General features: G+C 39.8%; 2 protein-coding genes across 3 annotated transcripts in view; one reads left to right on the top strand and one right to left on the bottom strand.

Moving 5' to 3' along the window:
* TMEM163 (transmembrane protein 163) overlaps positions 1–20,264 on the top strand; it is a 113,114-nt gene extending 92,850 nt beyond the window's left edge. The window contains exons 6-8 of the mRNA XM_013959672.2: positions 12,265–12,376; positions 17,640–17,781; positions 19,771–20,264. Coding sequence (XP_013815126.2) covers positions 12,265–12,376; positions 17,640–17,781; positions 19,771–19,831 — 315 coding nt within the window. The 3' untranslated portion in view covers positions 19,832–20,264. The remainder of the gene's footprint in view (positions 1–12,264; positions 12,377–17,639; positions 17,782–19,770) is intronic.
* Positions 20,265–24,343: 4,079 nt separating this feature from the next.
* MGAT5 (alpha-1,6-mannosylglycoprotein 6-beta-N-acetylglucosaminyltransferase) overlaps positions 24,344–26,539 on the bottom strand; it is a 140,269-nt gene continuing 138,073 nt past the window's right edge. Inside the window, exon 16 of one of the 2 annotated variants that reach the window (XM_067299359.1) lies at positions 24,344–26,483. In XM_067299359.1, the coding sequence (XP_067155460.1) occupies positions 26,373–26,483 (111 nt within the window). In that variant the 3' untranslated portion in view covers positions 24,344–26,372. The remainder of the gene's footprint in view (positions 26,484–26,539) is intronic. The other variant, XM_067299358.1, reaches the window with a different exon arrangement.

Below are 26,539 nucleotides of genomic sequence, written 5' to 3'. Positions count from 1 at the left end.
CAGTGTTACAGCAAAGATACTGCTGCCAGCAATGGCCAGTGAATTATTATGGCTAAGAATTACTACACTAAAAATACTTGGGGAAAAGTGTGTTGTTTAATAGAACCCTTTTCAGTTGCTTGAACTGTGGTTTGAATCTGCTGCTGATTTTCTATTTGCTCAGTGCTCCTTTAGCTGCTCTGTTTCTCAGTAGAAACAGTCCTTCTTCCCAGTTGTTTGGGTCTTTGCCAGTCAAGTATGTTCTCAGCTAAACTGCAGCTGCCCAGACAGTATCATTAGTGTCTTAGAGGAACAGAAGCCTGCTCAGATGAATGCCTGGTAGGGGAAGAAGTTTCTGCCTCTACTGTTTATTCTAGGGTGATGGCTTCTACTTCTTGCAGCACTGATGAACAAACAGCTAATAAAACTCATTTCTGTAATATCTTACCATGTGATGTAGCTACAGTGTATGGACGCATATGGAAATACATTGATTGGAACAGCATTACCTGCTGATGGCTTTTTGCATAGCAGTGCATAGTCAGTTCTGCATCAAGATAATGACCTGAAATAGTTTCTGGTGATGATTGCTGTAGAGCTGGGGTGTCATGCTAGTGTGGTACTCTGATGCCAGGGAGTTTATCCTAATGGTGTAAGCAAGAATAGACCATCAAGACCAAGGAAAGGTTAGAGTAACTCCACTGGTCCCCAAACTAGTGTAAAACTAGCGTTAAGGATTGAAAAGATACATGTTTCAGCATAGTTTTCACATGTGAGTCATAATAGCATGATGTTTTTGTGCAGTTTATGTCTAAATTATTCTTTCTTGATGCAAAGGTCATTAAAGATCTGGGTACTTTCCGAAGCATTTTGTGAAATTTTAGATGTGTAACTCCAATTTTAGAGGAAATAATGTGTCTAAAACCTAACTGGAAAATGTTCCTTTTGGTGCTTAGATGTTGAACACAAAACTAGTACTGTCTGTCTTGAAGACAGAAACAGTTTTGAATGCGTTGCTCTACTGTTCATTTGGGATTCAAGATTAACATGAATGTTTGTATAGAGCAACATGACTGACTACATCTTTGTCAGAACTATGAAGTGTCTTTTTTACATCTTGTTTTGTGGTAAACTTCAGTGACTTTGTCACGGTTAAAAATAGGGAGCAGTTATAATTTCTCTGAGTTCATTTTAATTTGCATAAGTTTTGAAGAAAATAATTTATGGTATGGACACGTTTCGTTTAACAAATGAAACAGATCAAGTATCCATTTGTTAATTGTAAGCTGCTATGGTTAAAATCCTACAAGGGTGGTCTGTCACTTCTGAATCATTCTGGATCAATTGTACGAAGCTGTTTGTATTTCCTGTTGCATATAAGATGTGTGGGCCACTTATCTGTCAATATTTTATATGCGTGTGGCATGAAAGATATTTCCTTAGAAAGAATTTGTGAGATCTTTAGAGATTGCATTGTCCTTGAAATGGCTCTCAGAAGAGTTGCTTTTATGAAAATACTACTAATAAAAAAGGATATAAAATTCACATGACTAAGAAATCATTTGAAATGCCTTTTCAGATGTTTTAAACATAGGTTTTATTTTATTTGTATGCACATAAAGAAACGGGAGTCTTTGGTATTTTTCTCTTTTCTTATGATGATTTCAGCCACAAGTCTGAAATCTAAGACCTGATAGTCCTTGCCGGGGTTCAGAGAATCAAAAAGAGAATGACAGGTTTACACGATAGTGGAATTTCCAGCTTCGGTACCCAATCTTGTAAGGGGCTTAAATGTCCACAGTTTCTTGTTCAACTGCAGAGAGGAACTACTTAATTTTCAGCACTGGAGCTCAGGGTCAGCTAAGCCAGGCGCTCTTCAGTCACCTAGCTGAATTCTCTTTTATTCCTTGCCAAATGTAATTTAATTGAAACAAACAGAATGACAGCACTCCCAATCTACACTGGGAATATATAAAACAGGCGAATTAGGGCTACTGACTTTTTGCATTTTCCGATACTCCTTCTCCTCCCTTTTCTCCTTTGTTTTACCTCTTCCATTGTGTAGAGTAATAATAAATAGTATGTAGTGTACGTCACTACACATTCAGCACAGACAATGTTTTTAGTAATTCTTCTAAACACTTCAAAACCTTGGGAGAAACAGAAGTACTATATTCTCTTTCTAGTTCCCTTGCTTGATATGCCAAGGACTGTAGTTACCTTGGAAATAACCCATAAAGTAGGATATCAGTGGGTAGATTAATTGTTTAAATTACAGATAGTTTTAAACGAGAAATGTTTGTCTGTGCAATTTTGACTCCTGGCAGTGGGTATGTTTTGTATGTGCAAGTGCAACAGGGGCCTTGCTGGGTTAGGCTAAAGGCGGACGTAGCGCCGGCTCCTGCTCCTGCCAATGGCAAGTGCCTCGTCTCCCTGCCTCTGGCAGGCTCAGGCTTAGCAAGCTTCACAGTCAGGGGTGTCTTAGCTTCTGATGCATTTTTTCTTCTATGAATTTGTCTAAACACTTTTTAAAGCCATGTATGGTTTTAGTATCCACAGTGTCATATGAGCCTGTAATTATGCACTGTTGGAAGAAATACCTTCTTTCGTTTTTTTGTTTTTATTTTACCACTTGCCAGTTTGGTTTTTTGCCACTATAATTCTTGCCCTATAATTTGTGTACTGGAAGAGGTACTTTGTCCTATTAACCTTCATGCCATCCAGGAGTTTATATACCTCCATTGTATGCCCCACCGGTCTCTCCCGACAGCGAGAGAAGCCTTGTCTATTTAATTGTTCATTGCATGGAGATGGTCTGCGTCTTTGGTCATTGACCTTCTTGGTACCTTTCTCTTTAGTTCTGTCCTCATTTTTAGATGGGGAAACCCTAAGAGCCCACAGGATTCAAGGTGTAGGCATCACCATGGACTTGCACAGTGTCGTGTTAATTTTTTTAAATTACTGTTGAGCACTGAATTGATATTTTTGCAGAACTTTTATAACTGTGGTTCTCTCTCCTGCACTTAATAGTAAGTTCAGAAATAGTCACCATTATGTAAAGTTAGGCTTTTCCCTGTGTGCATTAATTTAGATTTATATAATAATTAAAAAGAAGCCTGCCCTGAAAAATGACATCCTGTATCAGGAGAGTTGGCCAGTGAATTAATTGTGTCCTTACTATATAATCTATACTTGTATTAATTATACACTTATTAATATCTTGGGGAAAAGACGTTTCTTTTTAAGTAATTGAGAAATATATTCATCCTAAGTTTTCAAAATAGAATCCCTTGTGCTACAGTAGTGTTTTCAATATCTATGATATAGAGCAGTGGTTCGCAACAACTGGTCCATAGAATTATATTATTCATTGTGTTTTTAAATGAATTAATTTATGAAGTCATGAATTACACAGTTAATGATAAGGCAGAGGTTGTTCAAGGAGAAATACTGCCACTAAAGGGATCTGTTTGTCCAAAAAGTCCAGAAACCACCAATTTTGAGTATATGTAGAGAGAAGCATAATGGATTTTTTTCTATCATTTATGGCAGTATGAATAATGAAAAGAATCCTGCAGCTGAACTTCCTTACATACTTAACTCAAGTGCTGTCCTGGCAGGGGGTGGATGTATAATTCCTCCTGTGTTCTGCACTTCTTGTGGCAACTTGTATCAAACCAAAAAGTCTCTGTGTAAAGGGGAGTCTCATTTTTGAAAGTTTGGAAATGACTTTTGATGGGCACCAGAAAATGTATTGTGGGTCTCTGTTTTTTGGACACAGGAATAAATGATGAAAATAAAGTTTTCATATCTCCTCCAGGGAGGATCTGGCTGTCATCTAACCTTACCCTGATTTTGCAGAGAGAGTTCAGTTTCCTTTGGAGACAAATTTGTGTGGGGGTGTAGACGTCGTTTCTGCATGCATCAGCACATACGCGCAAGTCACTTTCTTTATCAGTCTGTGACCTCCTTTCCCATTTGCCTGCAAATGTTTTTAATTAAAGCTTTTATATTTTATGAATTTAGAAATGTGATGACATTTTACACTTGTCTTGGAAAGTGTTGTTTTTGATGGAAATCTTACTCCTATTCTTACCATATAGCTAGTATGCTTAAACATTTGAGTTAGATTTCCTGGAAAAAAGTAGGTGTACATGTGCTGTATAGAGCACTCAGAGTGCACCAGCACCCTCCTAGAAGCATTAATATTGTTTAAGTGTTAACACTGTCTTGGACTTTCTATGCGTGTGCTGTACAGTTGATCTGCTCAAACACTTTGAATATGTTTGCAATGAAGAGTAGCTCTGAACACGCTGTTGTACACCTGAAAATCTTGAACAAATACAGATCAGAAACTCCTTGAAAAGAAAATTTTTAACCAAAAAGAGAGACATGCCATTAATGTGTGGTAATCTTTTAGCTACAAATTTCACTTCTTGCTCTGTTTTTTTCTTATTTCTTATACAGACGTGAATCTTTATCTTTTCAGGGTCTACTTCAGCATGACATGCCGCCATTATTTCAATTTCATATCCTTGACTCCTATGGAAGATTTTTCACAACTCAGTTCTTTTTCTCTTTTTTCCCCTTTTCTTTTTCTTTGTTCCTAATACTTTGTTAGAATAGTTAGAAGAGGTGGGCCAGCTGTTCTTTCTGAGTTTTTTGAATTAAGATTTCTGATAGTTTTAGCTGTCTCTCAGTACATCGGACTTTACTAAGTTAATCAACATTTGGCATTGGAATATAAAACCTTTGTTCTGTTTACCCTTCCACTTAATTTTGAATGAATCATCCTCTGATCATGTAATTTAAGAATTTTTTCTACATCATCCCTTTTTGTAAAAATTACATATGAATGTTGAATCTGAAATAGGATCACTTCTTGTTGGTTTAGAAATGAGTTACTAAATCTTTTTCCTAGGTATCAGATTCAGACTATTTTCCCTATTGTTATTCATAGCATTTGTTCTCCAACCTATGTTGGCCATAATGAGATAATTCCTGGTAGGAAAAGCAATTCCCATTCCTTTATTAATGTTTCAGAGAGCTCTATCCATATCTAGTACTGACCTGGAAGGTTTGGTACGTACGCTTGTCTTTACAAATACGGAGGAATAGTGGCAGTCCATAATGTTGATGGCATCATGTTTGGATTTCTGTATAAGTTTTAGTAAATTCTTTGTGTTTTGTTGGTGTATTGAGAAATGAGTTTAAAACTCGAATTAAGCTTAGGTTTCAAGCATTGTTTTGTGTTTGAATTTGTTAGTGTTAACCCTTGACATTTCTCTGATAGAAATCTTTTTTCATTTGCCTGCTTACCTTCTTCGTGTCACTTACTATATACTCTTGGATAATATAAATGCTTAAATGTAAAATGGTGTATTTTATTTCTACTCTTACCACAAAGAATTTACAAACATTTTCCTGTTTATTGAGAAGGGTTTAAAAAAATAAAAAGCGCCCCTCCCAGCAAAACTGAGAGTAGTGACTGTTTTAATTTCACTTGGGGTTGTAAATCAATATCCATTTACTATTCAGTTACTGCTTGCATTTCCCTAGATAATAGTATAACACATGTAATGTCAATGCAGTTTGGCATTTGTCCTCATTAGTATGGCAAAGGACACTTTTTTGTAAGAGTAAGCAACCATTATGCCATGTTTCTGATTTGCTGCACCACAAAGAAGGAAAAATATAATCAGTTTGTATACAAAGGACGTGAAGCGTATCAGATGTAGCTCCTCCCATTCTTTTCTAAATGAAATCACTTGTAAGATTAGGTAATTCTATCATACACTATTGATTACCATTGAAAAGGGAAGCTAAGGATAGCACAATGTAGCTTTTTTGTCTAATTTATTTGCTGATTTAATCATTTACAATAAATACACTGGTATCTAATAAATTCAACATTGGCAATAGATGAATTATAGGTAAATAGCAATGTAGCAAATAATATGTGTGATTGTATACACATATAGAGTACATACGCTTATGCATGATTCCCAATATATTTCTAATAATTACGTATATATAAAATTAATTACCTACCATTTCAAATTGATGTATGTATACATTATTGTATGTTAGAATATGCATTCAGTGTCCTGTTTTATAATTATTACAATAATGTTATGTATGGTTTGGTGTTTAGCCTTAAACAAATAATGTAACCCTAAGCTATACATGCTTCTTAAAGGTCCGTGAGAATGTTGGGGATGCTTGAACTACAGTGAAGTGTAGCTGACATTTTTCTTCCTAACTGTGACTTAGTAGCTAGTTCAAGTGATTGATGAAAAATCTTGTTTTCAGATCTTACGAAGGTGATAGGACTTAAAAGTTGCTTGCAAGAGTTAGCTGCTTACCTGGGTTATGTGAAATGGGTTGCTGGTCTCCCTCCCCCACTAGTTGGAGAAATGGCAGTCTCGCAAGAGAGACGCTTCCAGGGCTGTGAGCAAATACTATTTTAAATTATGCTTTACACCTGTCTGATAAAAAAAAAAGAGGATTTCTGGGAAAATGTGACTCATGAGTGCCCTGAAAGTTTTAAGCAGACCCTTTGCAGGGGTCCTAAGTTCACCTGAGATAATTCCCTGGAGTTATAGCTCCTCAGTTCTGGGCCACAGTGTCCCCAGTAAGCAGCATTCGCAGGACTGAGCCTTTGTTATTTATTTCTGGAGAAGTATTCTCCTCTGTGGAATTGGCTCTGTCACGGCACTTCAGCACTACGGATACAAGTTTAGACGTTCACAAGATTATTTTTTTTTTGTACTAATAATAGATCTTTATATCTCCACGTGAAGAGAACATATCTCCTACTTGAGTCAGACACTGGGCTGTCGTTTTTGTTTTCTGACGGTGAAAAGCAATTAAAATTCTTGTCCCTTTTGAAGTTAGCAGGTGAGACAGACCCTCTGGCTTCCCAGAAGCTCCCTCCAGACAGATTGCATGAACTATTTATTACTTGGAGAAAGTGTGATGGAGATTTGGATTTTTTATAAGTGTTTGTATTAGAAACATCCCTATTTATATCTATAGACCCAATCCTTTGGGGGAAGAGGGGGGAACCAGCCCTTTCTGCTTATGTAGCACGCTCCACAGAGTGGCTTATTAGTGGTGCAGTAGCCAGTGTTCCCAGATAAAGCGTGAGCTGCTGAGAAACCTGGAGAAGCACGAGGCTGTGGGTGAGGTGCAAAGGTGGCCATGGGGAGCAGGGTGGTAGCCTGGCCACCAACACAGCGGGCACTGGCAGGCCCCATGGGGGGACAGGGACTGGTCACCTGAGCTGAAGGAGGGTCATCGTCAGGACCTGTGACAGATGGTGAGTTGTAGAGATGGGCAAAATTAATATTTAACAGCACAAACTCAGTTTAGTTTGGGCTAATCACAACATCACTCTTGCCAACAGCATTGGTAGCATTCAAAAAATACATCCCAGCTCCTCAATCAAGGTGTTTCGTTTCATTTTATCCCTTCTTTCCTAGGCAAAAATCAGCAGAGACCTGCTACTCCACCATGAAACACTCTCTTCTCTGGGAAGGGGAAACGTGGGATGGAAAAGGTGCTACCAGTAATTCTCAGCTCCTGAGAGAGTGAGCAGGTGATGCAGCCTTTGGCAGGTTCACAGAGGAAGCTAAGAAGAGGGAAAAAGTACAGAAAGAAGCCTGCAGCTGTTGGGTGCAGCGGTTGACCAGGGGAAGAAGCTTATTTTGGGGTCCCAGTAGAATAAACTACCAGGGAGGGCAAGAGAGGAGGAACGTACAGATTTTAATGGTAATTTTATATGTGCTGTGGCCACTGGAGAGGAACACAGAACACGTTTTCTTCCTCCAGTGCTAATTAATACCTTTTTACCCAACACTGCAGACCTAAGGTGAAATGATAATATTTTTGCATCCCAAAAGTGGGAATGAAAGAAAAGGACTGTAAACAAAGCATGGGAAAAAAAAAGAAATTGGTAGAAATAGATAAAAAATCAGGACAAAATATTAGGGAGAATTAGAAGCATTCTAGGAAAAGTCTAGGAAAACAAATGGGCTAAAGTTTAGTTACTAGGCTGGGTATTATATTAAAATATCTTCAACTACTAATCCAGGCACTGAAGCATCCTCTGTGGCTTTTTTTTTTAGTTTCTACAATAAATCCAGAAGAAATCAAAGTTACAACCTTATTAACAGATTTTCATTATGCCATAAGATTGCTGCTATTTTTGGTGAGATGCTGAAACCAGGGACAGAGCTGTTGTCACATTTTCAAAGACGACTGTTCTCATCTGTACTGGTGGGGACAGTGCATTTGGATAAAATGCAGGATAGCTGCCTGCTGACTTTTATTTATTCCTTCCCGAAGACTAAGTAAAAGACGTGCAGTGTTTCTTCATCCTAGGAAAGCTTTCTTTGGGAAAACTGGCACAGCATAAAATCTTGCATAAAATAAATATTAAACTGGGCCATTGCAGCTGTCAAAGAGTGCTGTGTAATGAGATGGCAGTCCAGAATGAGAATCCACCTAGCTTTATACAGTGTTGTTTTATACATGAAGCCATCTCGTAAGATAGATGTGTCCATTAATTAAGGTCTCACGTACACTGTAGTAGTAATGAGGGAATATGATTAAAAGAAAGGGAAAAGGAAAGAGCTTTATATACCACACTGCTGAGCCTTTATCATATGGAAATGATCAGAATTTAAATTTTTATCATCTGTCACGATTTGCTGCTGCTGCTTTAATTAAAATAACACCAAGAATATGTACAGTGCGTCTGGCTAGATTTGCTTCGTGCTCTTAATGACTGTCAGATGCTAAGGCAAGGGGTACAAAGAGGCCAGGACTAAGGGAAGATCCTGAGGGAGATGGTGCCAGATGGTAGGCCTTATTTTATTAATTTAGATCTCCATTATGGCTTCTCTTTTCTTCATTTCTCCAAAGGATGAGTTAGTTTAATGGGAATCATTTCACAGCCACAGCGTGACATGTTTAACTCTTAGATCCCTGCAGTGCTGCAACAAGGTACGTGTGTCAGTCGTGCGGGCGTCACCTGCGACCAGCTCCGCAAGGCCTCAGCTCGAGGCCAAATGCTCAAAGCACACGGCCGCCCCCCGCGCTCGGGTGTTTTGTTGGCTCCCTCTTCGCAGTCGCATCCTGCCACAGCCTCCTGACTCACAGCGTCCCTGTGCGGGCAGCTGCTGTCTTAAACCTTATCCCAACTGCAGGTCATTATAGCGACGTGGCTCCGAAAGACCCCACTTGGGCTGAAATCTCTCTGATTTCCGCCTCGCGTGCTAAGGAACAGCGCAGAAGGTGCCGCCCAGGCTGCCGGGCTCTTCCGCGGCAGGTAGCGTCGAGCGTGTTTTGAGCCGATCTCATTCATCTGCAAAACCTTCGTGTTAGCAGTGAGTGGCCTCGCTCTCCTCCCAGCTCTCAGGGGTCTGGACATCCAGAGAGCATAGGGAAGTCCAGGGAAATAGAATTTAAAAGAGGATTTTTTTTCTCTCTGTAGTTCTGGCTGCTCGGCTCATGTGCTCTGTTATTAAAGTATCTACTGCCGCCTGCTGGCTGCTGTTCAAAACTGCTCAGCACCCGTGATAATTTAAATACTATTTAGGTTTATGGATTTAGATGGCAAAAAAAGCATCTTCTGAAAAAACTATTCTGCACAGTGTAGAGCAAACTTGTAAGGGGTTTGTATTAAGAACTTTTTTTTAATTTCATTTCTACCCTTTATGTGTCCATTGCAATAAAAAAGAAGCTGTTTTTTATCAGGTTTTCTGCATCATCAGCTGTCATTGGAGTAGTATTAATAACAAAATGAGCTTGTGTTCTCTGCTCTAATGAGAAAAAAAATAAATTGTGAAGAATTTTTGGTTCCTGAAACCTCTGTAAAAAAAAAATCCTGTTCATCATTTCACTTTATGTGAGTTTATTTAGAAAAATGTATTGCATTTATGTTGTTTTTGCATTCCAGTAAGCTGGCTGGCCTAGCTGTGATTACAACAGCATAGCTGGAACAAATGGCAAGCTGCATTTCTGCGTACCGTGAGTTTAGTAACACATGCAGAAACCAAAGCAAAGTCACCCCAAAACGTGGTACGTGCTTTGACTAGACAAACAGAAACAGCAGCTCATTATATGTGCAACACACAGGATAAAATCTTGTACTATAATAGAGAGCATAAGATGTAAAATTTCAAAGATGCTGAATTAATACTTAGCCTTGAACATCTATATCAAGAATTTTCAAATTCTCTCATCTTGGGATTCTTTTTTTTTCTTTTTCCAAGCTACATGACTCTGTAGTTGTTTGCAGTCCCATCTCCAATGGCTTTGAGTGTAGAAAAATTGCATTTTATCAGCCCAAGGTTGAAAACCAAATAAATTTTGATGGCAGCATAATTTATGCTGTTGTCTCAGTTGGGCCTGCAGGGTTCAGTTCTGTGATAGTGGCAAAGCTTGTGCTCGTCGTGAGGGGGAGAAGCTGATGGAAAGAGGTGGGGAGGCCTGGGAGCTCTCAGAGAGGTTTGGGGGGTCTGTGGGAGGCAGCACATCTCTTTTGGAGGTACAGCCCTCAGCTGTCTTCCCATAAGGTAGCATGAATCAGAAGCATGAATTTGACAAGAATCCCACATTTTATGTGCTCTTTGCAAAGTTTATCCAGACTTTTGGAGCTTTGTTTCGTTTCAGATCTTCTGAAAGCTCCCAGCTTTCATCACTAGACCGAAACCAGGCAAACAGTCTGTCTTTCCCCAGCACTACAAAATTGCCCAGATATTTTCCAGTCATTTTGTTGCAATAATTTTACAAATGTTTTTATCCTACCTTTACCCAGTGCCTTTAGTTCTTTGTTCTCACTGCTTCTATTCTACTTTTTTCCCTTTGGTGCATTTTGTCTTAATATTGAATATTGTACTAGGACTAGAGAGAATACACTCACGAATGAGAGAGAATAAAGTAGACTATAAAAGTAATATGTCAGAAAAAATTACAAGGAAATATCTTGAATGATTTATTTAGTCATGTGAGCACATCACACCAGTAATTTAATCCCCACTACCTTCTCAAGCAGCTTTCAGACCTCCCTGCCTTTTTTTTTTTTTTAAACTACTTTGGGTTTTGAATCGAGGTGGTGATTTCCACTGCTAAAGTAATGAAAATGGATGGGGCTGATGATGAATCATCATGACAGTGTTTACTATCAGCAGGGATTTCTGCCAGAATATTTTAATCAGTAACAGCATCCCAGTGGCACTGGCCCACTTAGACCTGCAGATAAAAAAAATTGTACTGGTGCTTTCCTTTATTTGTACTGAAGTTGCAGCAGCTTAAATTAAAACTTCTATTAAGAGTAATAAATGAATCAGTTTCAAAGCTGTGTGGTTAGGCTGTAGGCAAGCACGCTAGAGCTAGCGCGGGTTTCTCTACATGGCCCGCGGGGTGATACACTCGGCGGGGGGCGGGGGGGGGGGGTACAGCACAGAGACTCCCTTTAGGCACTTAATTTCGAAGTCTGTGCTTCAGCCCAAGGAGGGCATCCTCGTACCCCCCCCGCCGCCCCAACACAAAACCGTCGGGGAATGTGGTAGGTGCCTCCAGAGGACCTTTGAGAGAAGGTATGTTAAGCAATAATTAGATACTCTTACTCGCCCTACACAGCCCCTTAGCTCTCTGCGGAGGGAGCCTAGGGAGCCCTTGTTATATAGGCAAATGAAGCAATGTGGGTATTTCTGGAGCTGTGAAGTGAAAGTCCATGGAAAATTTGTTTGCTCAGAGCTCAACTTGGTTTTGCACATCGGTAGCGAAATTCTTACAGATGTAGCTTAGACTGGATTTTACCTTAGGAAAGAGGAAAACCAAACAAAACCAAACCAAGTGCAGATTCAGAACCACTATTAAGTTATTAGTTCCCTCACCAAGAATCATCAAAGGCATGGTAACTGGGATTCTGCTCTCAATCCTTTGTCCTGCATTACTGAAGTCAGGGACTTCAATATTAATTGCATTAGATTATTAGGTAGTTTGCAGTCAGCCCAACAAATATATAACCTCCAAATTCTGAAGAGTTTGCGTCAATTCAAAATTTGTTGCTTGAAACCATCATTAATTATGTTTGTAAAAGCAATGTCAGCAAAATAAACATATGCTGTTGTGGAAGTGATAACTCAGGAGGTCTTTTTCTCAGGTTGCATATTTCAGTGGCACCAGTAATTGCAAAATAACTGGTACTATTTGGCATTTAATATGTGGAACAGAATCATAAGATATACTAATATCTGACTTCATTTTTTTCAGGATGATTTTCTGTATAGTGTCTCCGTTTTAAGTGGAATCCTTTGCACTGTCCTGGCAGTGATCAAATTTATGCTGGGAAAGGTCCTTACAAGCAGAGCACTGATAACTGATGGTGAGTCTGAAGATGATCCTGTTATTCCATTGTAGAGTCTCCCAGTGAATGCTGTAAACATGAAGGATACCAGTGACCCCTGAATGAGGGCAACTGTGGGAGAGCGTTGAGATAAAAAGGCCACTGGGAAATGGAAAAGAAAACCCCAGAATGCGCTGTGGTACCACTAGCACCTTGCAGAGTACGTCGGCTGAAATCAGTATGTCTGATGGAAGTCAGACAGTTAATGGGCAGATAGAAGGCAATAAGAGAGAAGGAGTTAAAGACAGAGCACATAATAAATTAGGTTTGTATTTGACAGAGAGATTAGACTGCAGAGGAAGGACATGGCACCAACTTTTACAGCTTTGGTTCGATCATACCTATCCTTATTGCCTACATTCAGTAAACAAATTCATCCCAACAGTTAAAATGTACCGAGTCTGTGGCAGAAAATGCCTCCCTGTCTTGAGCAGGAGTCACAGACAGCATTTGTACGTATCCGCTCTAGATGTAATTTGCCACTTTAGTGCTGTTCCTGTCACTCGCTCGGTGGCGCTGGTATAGTATCGCATGTGCAAAGCAAAACCTTTGCTGGCCTGTTGTCGCACACTCCTCTGGCCCTGCCATAGATTGCTGCGGGGTGAATCTCCCCCACTGTGTCCGTAGAAGCCCTCACTCCTACTACTCTGTTGGTTCAAGTGTGTAGAAACAATTATTGTTGTTTCTAAAGGTATGTTTAAGGGCATGTTCAGATGTTCCTTTTACTGGCAAGGCCAAAGCTTGTAACTCACAAGCCACAGGGATCTACTCTGTGAACAAGTGAACCACAGTCATGGCTGAGACTTCACAGCAACCTACAAATCACTACCAGATTTTAGCTGCAAGCACAGGACAGTTTGAAATGCACTGTACACATACACAGTAGGATGTTAATGGTTCATAGATTGTGGTACATAAACTACTTTGCTCACTAAAGATTTTGCTTTAAGGAAACTCAATTTTCAGCTTACTCTAGGGATACATATAATTGCTTAATTTTAAGTATTTTAAACCTACCTAAATTTTTTTTTATGAGGTTTGATAACATGTATTAAGCTTCATGAGTATATATATTTTAAATACAAGATAGGTAAAAAAGGAATCTAAAACAGCAGTGCAGGTGTTATGACTAGCTACTGGCTCCCTGCATTTGTGACTCTCTCCCAACAGACCATGTTGTTCAGTGATCTTATTCTTTACTATGGACTCTGCCATCTTAGGACATTTTGAATCAAGAAATCTCCTATCTAGAAAAAGGATTCTGGAAAGGATCCTGGAAACTGCAGACCAGTGAGTCTGACTTCCTTCACTGTCAGAGTGCAAGTAAGTGGGACAGGTTGACCATTTCAGAGTAGTTTCTAGGCAGACAACCCATTAACCATCCCTTTAAAAAATGTAGCTTGTTTTTTAAACAGATCAGCTTTTTCAGACAAAATATTAGCTGAAAAATTCCTGAATAGCTCTAGCTGAACTGGTCTCCTGCGTGACACAGAAATCTCTTCCCCTATAATTACATCCTTGTGCTAATTATATTGCTTCTGATCTGGAGATTGCTCATCCTTTGATTAAAAGAATTAGGGAATAGAGTATACAATTACCTCGGGCTGTTTTTTTTCTCTATTTTCTCTCTTTTAGAACTATTTTAGAAAATGTAGGAGGCTGATATTACCAGGTATAGTTAAATAACTTCTTTCACAAGATATATTTACATATATACTTAGTTTATTAACAATCGGGAGGAGACAATGTGATTCAGCAACAGCTGAGACATGGATTTAGCACTCCCTTGCATATCTGTTTTTAGTCATTTTCTGTTTCCTGCTAATTTACCTCCTGCTGTCACTGGCTGTAGACCAACAAGCTGTTTTGAGTAACAAGAACATACAATTTTCTTCCTGAAAAATAGGTTTATTTTCAAAACAGCAAATTCTCTCTCATACATGTCAACCCGATTAAGGATAATTTTTTAGAATAATTTTGCTTTACAGTAGGGCTTGCCAGTAGTGCTCTTTAAAGCCTAAATTTATTAATCCTCATAAGGCAAATGTTATTGATGATACAGTTTGTGTACAGCAAAAGCTCATGACCTTTTGGATGATAAAAAGAGCTATTTCCTATCTTGAATTATGTAACATCTCAGAGGACACTTACATAATGTCAACCAACTTTTCTGTAGGTTTTAGATACCTGTGTCTCCTTCCTAGATTTAGCCACCTGTTTTTTCCTGTCCTAGCCTTACGCACAGAATGTGGTCTCTAGATTAATGCCTGCAGCTATTACGTGGTTTCCTGCCACATCAGCAAGGAAAGGTTTGACGGAATGACAGTTAGGAAGAGAAAATAATTTCCTTTATAAGCCACTTTTTGGAACCATTGCCAATAATGGCAAGAAAATATATTTCTTTCCTTGTGCATATGGCGCTTATGTATTCTGACTTAAGCTGGAGCATATTTACATGGGAAGTAACAACTGGTATGAGATTTAAATTTATACTTAATATAGTCCATAGATGCATATTAGTAATATGAGCACTATATTGCCCAGGAAAAAAAAAAAGATCAGGATCTTATTCTTCCAGAATAAAAGCGGTCACAGTGTGCTTTGTGTCTCCACTGGTTTAACTATGCTGGTATAATTAATCCAATATTCAGCACTTACATGTAAAGCCTCATGGGCAAAGCCTATTTCCACTCACAGTGGAGCTGTGATACCAATTGCAGGATGTGCTACCACTGTACAAAACAACAACAACTCTTTGCAGGGCTGGAAGCCTGAAGCCTTTGTATTCCCCATTTTGCCACAGGCTTGCTAAGTACCACGTGCTCTTCTGTGCCAGGATTTCCTTTGCATTTAAATACTTACAGACAGGAATCTGGTGAATCTTAACAATTCTGATTTTAAAAAGTGAGTTGGAAGCGGGAACAAGCAGAAACACAAACAAAAAACCTCTGGTCCTCTGTGAGTAAGTTTCCTTGAGTCACGATGGTCACCGAAAAACAAGAATAAGCTTTTCTGGCTGTTTATGCTCTTTGGTACAGCAGGACGGTGGGAAGTCAGGTAGGTTCTTGTCTTCTCTGTTAGCCAGTTTCTTGTCATTCTGACTGAAGGGTCCAAATTGTCTCAGCTGGTGTCAGAAAAGAGGAGGAAAACAAAGTCTAGCTTACAAAAAACCCCTCATACTCGTCAGCTGCTTACCTGTAAACTCAGTGGTTGGCTCACATGGAAAGCCTCAGGGCCATTGCTAAAAGACCCAATGTACAGTAAAATTGGCTTTGTTCACGGGCCGCTCCGGGGTGCCCAGGAAAGCTGTGTCACGTTGCAGCTGTGCTGGTTTCAGCAGCACTGGTGAGCGCCTCTTGCAGACTGTCAGCCCACAGCACGTGGCTGCAGCAATGCATGAAGCCGGCTCCTGCAACCACGACCGTATGTATGGCTGACAAATGGGAGAGCAAGGACTCAGTGGGCTGTCACTGACTGATTGCTATGAAAGGCAGTTCTTAGCCAGCATCAAGTTTTTGTAGGCCTCATAACCAAGGAGAGTTTTATGGAGGTAATTTGATGAATAATGAGGATGTTTGGAGAATTTTTTGACTGTGGGCAACTTCTTGTCTGCATCAAGAGCAGCTTGGGATAGAACAGGGACATGTCAAAAAAGTTAGCAAACAGCTAAGGAAGGAGAGTATCACTGAGGCCAGCTTGGACCCAGTGTCAGCATTTTGGTCAACAGCAAAAGGTGCAGGCTTGGAAAGCCTTCAAACAAGAGGTTGATATTGATGCGGAGGAGAAAGAGGACTTGTGGGAGGGAGGGAGTCAGCTCGTGTGATCAAAAGGGGGAGCTAGAAACAATCAATAGCAGGAGGTTAAAATTGTATTTGTTGAGACCAGAGAGATGAGGATGCTACTGTAGCCATGATCAAAATAATGATGGATTGGACAAGTATTTCAGCTATTTGGATGCCTAGGAAAGGTCAAATTTTAGCTGCATCATTCAGAAAGACTTAACAAGGTTTAGATAAAGCCTGGATGTGAGCGGTCTGGATCAAAGGAGCCATTCAGGAATAAGTGTCATGTATGTGGTTGTTGGCAGTCAAAAAAAAAGAAAAAAATCCAAGAGGTGAAGGAAAAAAGACGTTAATTACTCTGAAAGCTCTGGGAGGATTTTGAAGGGTCAGTGTTGGAGAGGAAGAAAAAGAAGAGAGGGATTTAAAAGAATGTTTTTAAAACTTGTGGACAATAGCTACAAAGCTCCTGTGATGTCTCTAAGGAATAAATGGAAAATAATCCTAGCAATATAGCAGTATCACATATGTCTTTCCCTAACACATTCAGCAGTATATGCAGCGCTAAGCTATAGTGCCAAACATATGTAAATAAATATATGAAAGGGTGGGGGGGGAGGGGGAAACCTTCAAGAGAAGATCTCTGAAAAGTTACTGTGCGAAAAAAGTCATTTTCCTTTTCATGGAAAAGGTATATTGGAGTCTGCTCCTTTTCAGAGAAAATGAGAGACTTCAGGTACCATGATGATGATGACCTAAGTCATCTTTTAAGTTCTAATCAGGGATATTTGTAGGTACTGAAATAGTCCCTGTATTATGAAGAGGATGTTTGGAAAACAGCTAAGCTACAGCAGCCCTACACAGGGCTGCAGCCACCCAGATGCTGTTATACAGCTCAAAGATCTTTTGTTCACACTGATCATCTAGAGGAAGGACAAGTGCTTGACTGTCAGAGTCAACACAGAGCAGGTCCAGTGTTTTGAAGGAATATTGCTGTTTGGAAAAATCAGCTTTGAGAAATGAAAGCCAGTTGAAACCATCACAGCAAACAGGAGCTAGAACTGGGATTTGGAATAATTGTGATCAACCGGATCAGGACACACAGTAGAGGGAAATGAATATAAACTTATTCACATTGGAAATGACAAGCGAGAGAGGTCTTTCTTACAAAACACAGGTCAGACGCCAAATAGTCTAAGTTTGATTTGTTCAGATGAAGCATTGCAAAGAGCAAAGATCAGCTGTGGCTGACCACATGTGAAGGCATTGCACTGCCTCCTGTTAGGGGCAGCGCAACATCGCAGAGGCTCCACTGTGTAACATCGCACAAAGATTTTGTGTCCTCTCTGGTGGCACTGGTAAAATAATGGCTTTCCTCCCTAAAGATTACCTCTTCCTAGGTGGGATGATTCAGGCAAATTCCTTGAGATTTGGTTCTTCCTTTCATTTTTTTTCCCTTCTAGGTTTCAACTCTCTTGTAGGTGGAATAATGGGCTTTTCCATCCTTCTTAGTGCAGAAGTTTTTAAACACAATTCTTCTGTCTGGTATCTGGATGGCAGTATAGGAGTATTAATTGGACTTACAATATTTGCCTATGGAGTTAAGTGAGTATTTTCCTATTTTTTTTCTCTGTCAGCAAAATACAAACATATTTGTGCATTTCATTCAGGAGCAACAGTGTTATTTGTCTTATTTGTTAATGGGATCAGTGCAACTTTTAACTGGAAGGCATCCATCTGTGTGTGTGTGTATATACACACACACACACACACACATATACTGTATTCACACTGAATACTCGCACACTTCTGGAAGTTCACTACTGCACCAAGTTCTTACATTAGTTATTGACAGTAATGTATACTTAAACCTGTTTAAGAATCCTGTAGATTTATTGTACTATCAAAAGAGATGACAAATGGCTAATTTCAATGATGGAGAAATGGTAAGAAATTATTAGATCTTTTGGAACAACAACAACAACAACAACAAAAAAGAACAATAGTTCATTAGTAGAAGCAGAGCATCACAGTAGAATAGAGATCGTTCCTGTAGCTTTTCTGTATTTGTTTTTATCATATCTTCTGCTAATAGATATTTTCAAAATATACAGCAGATGGGCTGATTTTTAATATAATAAGCCATAGCTTTTATATGGCTCCAATAAAATCTGCTGCCAATATTGAAGCACAGTGTGTGGAAAAGGATGGAAGACTGTCTGTATCACCTTAGCTGGAAGGCAGCCAGAACTTAAAAAGAAATTGGAATCATTTTTAGGAGACTTTTGTATACCTGAATTTGGAAACATGCTAAGAATAGGTAAAAGATTTTTGGCTTTGAAATACTTAAAAAGTAACTACAAATCTTATGTAGAATCGCTCCATGCTGGTTTTATGTCAAATTTTTAAGCACTGTCTTTTTCACAGAAACTGTAGGTTAAAGGTAAGCTGCCTAAGTTTTAACAACTTGACAGTGAATTCTCCCCTAATCCTACCATATGGCAACTTCTGGACTGAAGGTTAGCCAGCTGTATGTCAAATAACATTGTTCCTACTGAATTTTAAGGTAGTAGTAAGATGACTTCTTAACTCATAACATCAGGAATAGAATAAAATCAAATGAAGTTCTGCCACACACTTCATTGCTGCCAAGATTTCACTCAGCTGCCTGGAATCTAAGGGTCTTCATTTTATCCCCCTTTCTGCCATAAGAAAACAAAGGGAGAGATGTAGCATCCTATTTAATTGGAATCATGAATATTGAGAACTACACCTTGGCCAGTCTGTAGTAGGTTATCATCTGGAAGCTGTGGGTTCTTTTTTTTAAGCTTACAATTCCTTTTGGAATTTGGAAAATTAAATTAACATTTTAATAGGGAATACCATTCTTGCAAAATCATTATAATCACTATTATTTCCATTGCAAAACTAGCTATTCTGGAAAACTGTAGAGGTGAATCAGTACAAAAGCAATTATTTAAATATACCAAGCAGCATCAGAAACTTTTGTACAGCCTTTGAAACTCATTCTACGTACCTACCATCATTCTGTTTTGCTGTTCGGGATGGCCAGGCAGCAAGCTCAGCCATTGTGTCACCAAGACACAACCATCACACTCTGCTGGAGAAGGTGCTAACACACTCACACAGAAATCTTCCTACAGTCTTCGTAATAATGAAGGATAAAACAAAGTTCTGTTTTGGCAGCTCACCTGATTTTACAGTTGGTGAAAGTACTGCAAGTCTCCTCTATTATTGGATGCCTTTTTAAAGCAGCCTTGGGTGAAACAGGTTGCCTAAACCTTCCCTTTTCTCCACAAAAATCCCTACAGGTCTTCTCCAACCCAGAGTGACTCTTGCAGTGCATAGCAATTCCTCAGATGCAGCTGTGTATCAAAACTTTCTAAAGGAGGCACCATCTGCACAGAGTTTGTTTTAGACTTCATTTTGGACAGAATTAGTTGTGGGGTGAAATTAATTCTGATCAGGAGAAAACAAGATGATAAGGCTATTACTGCATATGGGTTCAAACCACCCAATTTTATGGCTTTCTTTTGCACCTCTGCCTAAACGCTCTTGTGCTTTCCTCTGCAGGTTGCTTATTGATATGATACCCCGTGTAAGGCAAACACGCCACTATGAAATGTTTGAGTGAAGATCGCAGCCTCGTCTCTGTAAGGACTGTAAAACTACAGCATCGTACGTTTTGGCAAGTGATGCCAATGGTATTTTACTAAATATGCAGTTTGTTTCCCGTGGTCCGGTTTTGTTAAAGTCTGTTTTAGTGGGAGATCTCTCTGTAAAACTGGCATATGTGCACACTGCTTGCAATTCAGCAAAACAACAGCATTTTTTTTCAAGTATGCTATTGATTCCTGTGACAATAGAAAACATGCAGTTTGCAGTTTTAAGCCAGCAGCCATGTTGTATGCTCCAGAGTGAAAGTGTTCTTAATGATGTGATAAGCGTGTGGGTAAAGAAGTGCAAGTTCCAGATCATTTTTTTTCCCCCTGGCCTATATTTTTTTAAACACATGCTGTAACAGAAGTACAGTCCTTGCTAATCTCTTTGGCTAAGAGTATCCTATATAGAGTGGTGTTGCTTAAAGCACTGAAGTAGCTACTTCTCTCCCCCATTTGAACAGACCTACAGAAAGAGCACTTACAGACCTTTCTGGGATCAGAGAGATACTTCATTTAAATCCTAAATTAACTGAAACCATACCTCTTTAATTTAAATCCTATTTTTTTCCTTGCAAGACACTGTTCATTGCTTTGCATGGACCAAACAAGCACACACAGTACTACTGTACAGACCAAAGCCAAAAAGACAGGCAAGGAAGAGGAGCTGCTTGAGAAATGAGATTCTCATCTTCTGTTATACTATACACAGATGTATCAGCATGTGTGACTTTGTGGTTGCTCTGTAATCTGATGATGGCACAGCAGTGGCTCAACCTGGTGGTGAGATATAGATCTATTTATTAGGTTTAGATTGTTCTGTAAAATGTTGCTCACCTTCCATCACACATCTTATGTATTACTTAGTAGCAGGTTAAATTATCAAAGAATCATGATGTATAATCAATAAAACTGGTATCTATTTTATACAGTACCTGTAAGTAATGTTTGAAAACTATTTCCAGAATGTATCATAGAACAAAGTCTTCCTGTATAGCAGCCTATTAAACTAGATTCTCTGGCCATTGCCATTCCCTCTGTATTTTATATATTCCAGGTTGGCTTTCACAACAAAGAGCCAGTATTGTTGCTTCAGTTTATCACAAGTGGATGAAAAATAGCAGACAGTCGATTGTAGAATTTGAAATATTACCATGGTAAGTAAGTAGTCTAGTAGCTAGAAATGTCCATTTCTAGCTATACTACAATAGATGACAAACTAGAGTAGATGTACAATCAGACTGTTCAGACTGATGTAAAGTGGGGGCACTAACTGATTACTGATGCCTTCTGTTATCTAAAATCGTATTTCCCATCATGTCACTTAATTTCTCAGCCAGATCCTCAAGATCATTATTAAAATCAAGCTCCAAATGAAACATGTAGGAAGAGACTACCCAGAGGTTTCACTGACAGTGCCTATGAGGTGCACAATGTTTGGCAAAGTTTTACTTGCTTCCTCTTGAAACAGAATAGAAGTTTCTTCAGTGAAAAAAGAATTTTATTCTGCTGCTATAGTTAGTTTACACATATTTTAGCTCAATTAAGTTTGCATAAACTTGTAATAACTTTTTAACATATTGTAACTTTGTAATATTATTACTGTCAGTACTCTGATGCTTGCTGTCACTAGATAGTGTTAGAGATCATCATGTCACTCAGGGATAGGATGAAAAGAAGCACAACACTTTTGACAAGACGAAGGAGATGATACCTTATAACGTAATGAATTCAGCAAAGACTCCAGAAAGGCTGTAAAGTGGTCACTGTAGTCATCACAGGCAGACTTCTAACTAAAACCTAAAACAAAAACATCACCCCAAAAACCTTTCTTCAGTGCACAAGTTCCTAATTTGTTACACTTTTGCGTAGTCGTGGTATTTTCCCATTATGATGCTGCTTTAACTCATAGTTCCATAAAGAGATCTGTGAAACGGATATTTCCCCTGCTGCTTAACTAGCTCTTGTCAAGCATCTTAAGCATCAGTATTTTGTAGTGAATAGAACCAGAGACTGAAAATAGCTATAATATTCTGCATTTCATTTTGTTATTTTTATTAGTACTGTTTACCCTTTTCTGCCTCTCCAGGGGCTTTATTATTCCTCCAGTCCCATTGCTAATCCTAAGAACAGCACTTGGGAACTACTGAAAGTGCTGCTCCTCTTGGCCATCGACTCCAGCAGCCCATTTCTAGCAGTGGCCAGTACCAGCTGCTTCAGAAGGGAATTGAGAAGGTAAAATTGGTTGTGGCAGGATACTTAACTCCTGATGTAACCTTCACAATACAGAAGTCATACACCATTGAAAGTTTGTAGGACATCTGAAACAATGCCCAGCTCAAATGGCAAATAATTCTGTTAATTAGACCTTGTTACTGCTTGGTGTAAATAGGAGCATAGGACTACACAGACGTTCTCGTGCATAAAGTTAAAAATTGATTGAATAAAGTTTCACCCTTCTTTCTGGAACTCTAGAATGCTCCTCTTAATGGATGCTTGTAAATACAGACTTGAGCTGTGTAACCTTGAAGAAGGAGGTGTGTTTTAAACAAGTCAATCACTTTACCTATAAGATTAATTTATACCAATTCCAGAAGCTTTTCGGTTGCCACAGGTGCTTCTAAGCACTTTGGATATTAGCAGGTAAATGCAGGAAAACAACTGAGACTCTTACGCTACTGAAGAGGAAAAAGACCAGGAAATGATATTCAGAAATGAGAGCAAATACATGTCAATGAAACCAGCTAACTTCAGGGAGACTTGCTACAGTACATTGCAATAGGAACAAAGATAGCTGCTCATGCAGTATACCGAGAGGCAAAGCCCCGGACGAGAAGTTCCTCAGAGGTGGGCAAATTCAGTTCCAGGTACACAACGCACATCTAGGAATGCAGCACCCAGTGTGCCCTCACCCCTAATAATTCCTTTTCAATTACTGCAATCCCAGCTGCCTAGGGCAAAGCACACACATTTCTGGCAGCCTTTTTTGCAGGCCAGCATGTGGAGCTGCTAAGTCACCAGATGAATACTCAGCCTTAATAATACACAAAGCAGGAGTGTGTGTTTGCTCCCATTTTGGCAATGCATTTTTTTCTAGACAGTCAAAGTGCAACTCAAGAAATGTCTTCACCACCCATTTTCTTTTGAAGTCTCTGAGGATGGCACATTAAACAGGCAGTTGTGATTGCAGCAGGCTGCATGTGCACCAACAGAGGTAAGAGCTGAAGCTATCTGAGCAGAGATTATCCTTGGGGTGCACAGATTTGCATAGCTGCCCCCCCCCCCGAGCTTGTGAGGGTGGGAGTGTTTTGGTCTGCTCACAGCACCTTTTATTTCTTAATATTAGTCTGAAAACTGTGCTGCGAGTCTTTCTGTGTTACATCCACTGCCACCAAGTGGTGCTGTGACAAAACACATCACGGAGCCTGTTGCTGTGTTTATTGAGTAGCAGTAACTAAGCAGGAGTGGCACGCAAACACATTCCTGCGGCCTGGCATGTGGGGCCAGGAGGTTACGCAACTGGAGAGCATAATTAAATAGCAGACAACCAAGGGATATTTCCCTCCCACGTTTGGGAGGTGGATGTTTTATTTTTCCTTTCAGCCACCAGATCAGTATTTGAGGAAGCACTTAACAGTTCTTGAATTTCACCCATTTGCTGCTACCGCTTACTCACTCTGGTCAGCAGAGGTGCTCCTCCGGCAGCCTCCAGCCCGCCCACCGGGAGCACACCAGACAAGAAAAGCATGTGTCCGGCAAGCCCAGAAGTGGGCACCGACAAAGGCAAGCAAATGTAGGGAGCCTGAAAGTATGATGTTCTATATAAAACCTTGCATAAAGGCTGCTACTTTTCTAAATTTGTTTTGCAGGTAACTAGAAAACATCCCATTTTGTCAGCTAACACTGTTGCCACCAACACCAGTATTTTTCTGAACTTGAGTCTTTAAAAGCCAAGACCTTACAGGATTGTCACCCTTCCCCTCACCACACAGCAAGCAAGAGAGTAAATGTGACACTTGTCTGCATTGGTCAAGTGACAGGAAATACCCACCTTTCTTTTAGGGGGCCTGATGAACATGGACAGCAACCAGAATCAAGGTCTGCAGCTTGGCCATGGGCCACTCACACTGAATCCTCCCATCTAAAGGGTGACTTAGTTCTGGCTTTTACTTCAGAGATAGGCTGTGCTGATTACTTACTGTGCAAGCAACAGCTGTTACTTGCTGAAACCCCAAAGGCTCATCCCTGGCTACATTTTCTTTAGAGATGGTGTTACTGTTGCAGCTTTTGTCCACCAATTTTTGCTTTGAAAGTTCCCTTGTCACAGATGTGCATGAGGCAGAGGCCAGCACGTCTCTGAGGACCTGCAACAAGTCTGGAGATTCTAGACCTCTAAGTCGAGGGTCCGCAAGACAAAGCGGGACATACAAGTGAGACTTTCAGTCTGGAGCCTGTTCAGTGCAAACAGTATCTGATTTTTTGGCAATCAAGATTTATTAATAGAATTTAAGTAAAATGCAATACTCATAATTAGTAAAATAATAAATTATGCAAGTCCAGGCAGAGATCACCCTAAACAGCAGGCGTCATCAAGTAGCAAACTGGGATGCTCCATCTGTTGCGCAGGGAAGAGGACGCCGTCAGTTGGAGGCAAGGCTGGCAAGAGCGGCCCAGAGGAGCTGCAACAACAGAGGTATCGTCTGTGGACTTCCTCCCAGGTGGAGTTCGACTGAAGCTAGTCTGTGTGTGTGTGAGAGTTGAAGTACTAAGTATTTAAGCTCCCCCAATGATTTTCTTTCCAATACAGCTGCATGCTGTGTGTATTTTTTTATTTCAAGTTCCAGTTCCTGTACATTTTTCTTCCATTAGGTGACTGCAGCACAGCCCACATCTGACTTCAGCTGCTCACCATTTCACTGAATCCTCCTTTTAATGTCAAAGCTGCACAATGGTTAGGGGGACAAAACAGGAAAGAAAACATTTCCAAAAATAACTGAATGAATGAGCAGTGTCCTCTAGTAATCCATTCTGATGCTAGAAAACACTTCACAATTCTGGTATATTGAATGGCAACACTGAGCTAACTAGTTTTTCACCCATTTTAATCTGAGGTGAAGCATGCCAAAGAAAGGTCCATAAAAGGGGTGACTGGTGAGGAATATTCACATACTTTGCTTCACTAATAAAAATAAAAAGCTCTTTGAGTAGCACAGGCAGAACACTGCAGCAAAACCCCATCATATGTAGCCATGACACACTGCGCTCCTGGAGCTAGTGAATACAGCGTGCAAGTGGATATCCAAAACCAAATGACAGTCCCTCTCCTGACTTGCAGGCCTTTTAAATTCCTATTTCAGTTGGACACTTTTAGTTTATTTATGCTATTGCTTACTAGTGTTGTGTGTCATTAATTAGAATGGAAAAGAAGAATCCCAAGTCGGTATTTACCGATTTCTGTAATACTCTGATTTTCCATTACTCACTCATGTACAACCAAATTAAAAATAAAAAACATGTACAAACTTGGAAAAAGGTGTTGGCTGCTACAAAATGACCAGTTGCTTCTCTCCCGTGTAGCATTAAAAAGGATACAGCAAATATGTTACAGGTGGACATTTTTATAACAGATAAAAAAGGGCCTTTGTTTTAACTACCCATTTTAACACACAATAATGCTGCCACGTAGATGGCTCTGTTGCTTTTGGACGCCTCCACCAAACCTGTCAGCATTCATAGTGGAAGCTGACAACGAAGGGCTTATTCCTCAACTTCAACGGGGATGAGAAAAAACAAAATGGACAGAAATAGCCTCTCAGAGGAATGGGTGCAGCTGCAACAAACTGCAAGTTTAGTATAAGAAATTTCACTTTGTAGACATTTATAGTACTGTTTTTTAGATACATCTGCTTAAATCCTCCAAGGTGATTTAATGTGGCACCTATTGAGTGCACTGAATTCACGCTCCAACCCCCTTAAGACACAAATTACTCTCTCCTACGTGACCTTGGCAAAGATGCTCCTGGCACGTCCCGGGTCACTGCTGCCGGCTGCAGGAACTCCAGCCAGGCCACGGCGCCGCCGCCAAGCGAAGCGATGCAGCCGCGTAGGCCAGAGTTTCATGCTTGATCTCTTGTTCCACATGAGGATATTTCATAAACATTCAAGCTCTTTGCATTTAAGCTTGGATCTTAAAACATAGCAATCCTTAAAGCTCCTATTTTAACATGACGTAGTTTTATTTTGGAATACACGGTGTATTGTGCGGAAAGTCTTGTATATCAGTGTCTCATTGTGCAACTCCAATGTCTTGTGTGTCAAGAATCCAAGAATTCCTAACTATTGCTGTGGCAAAACTGCCCCCCTAAAATGAAGCTTGATATTTTCCCATTTGTGTTTTTATCTTGTTTTGCAGGGATTAAAACAGCTAGATTTTCTACCATTAAGTCAGCATAACCCACCTGCATTAAAAAACAAAATGAAACAAAATAAAACAAAAAAACCACTTGCCTGTTTTCCTTATGGCCAAGATGTGGGTCGATGGGACTGTCTGTGCCATGGATTACTCACCTCTAAGGAGAGGCGCTGGTGACAGAAATGTTCTGCAATTCGGCAGTTGCGCAAGCTGCACTAATACAAGTTTTGATAAATGGCAGCTCAGGGACTTCCCATTTAAGCACAAAGCA

This window comes from Apteryx mantelli, chromosome 6 (assembly GCF_036417845.1).
Source record: "Apteryx mantelli isolate bAptMan1 chromosome 6, bAptMan1.hap1, whole genome shotgun sequence".
NCBI classification, from domain to species: domain Eukaryota; kingdom Metazoa; phylum Chordata; class Aves; order Apterygiformes; family Apterygidae; genus Apteryx; species Apteryx mantelli.
This window is presented reverse-complemented; position numbering and strand designations above follow the sequence as displayed.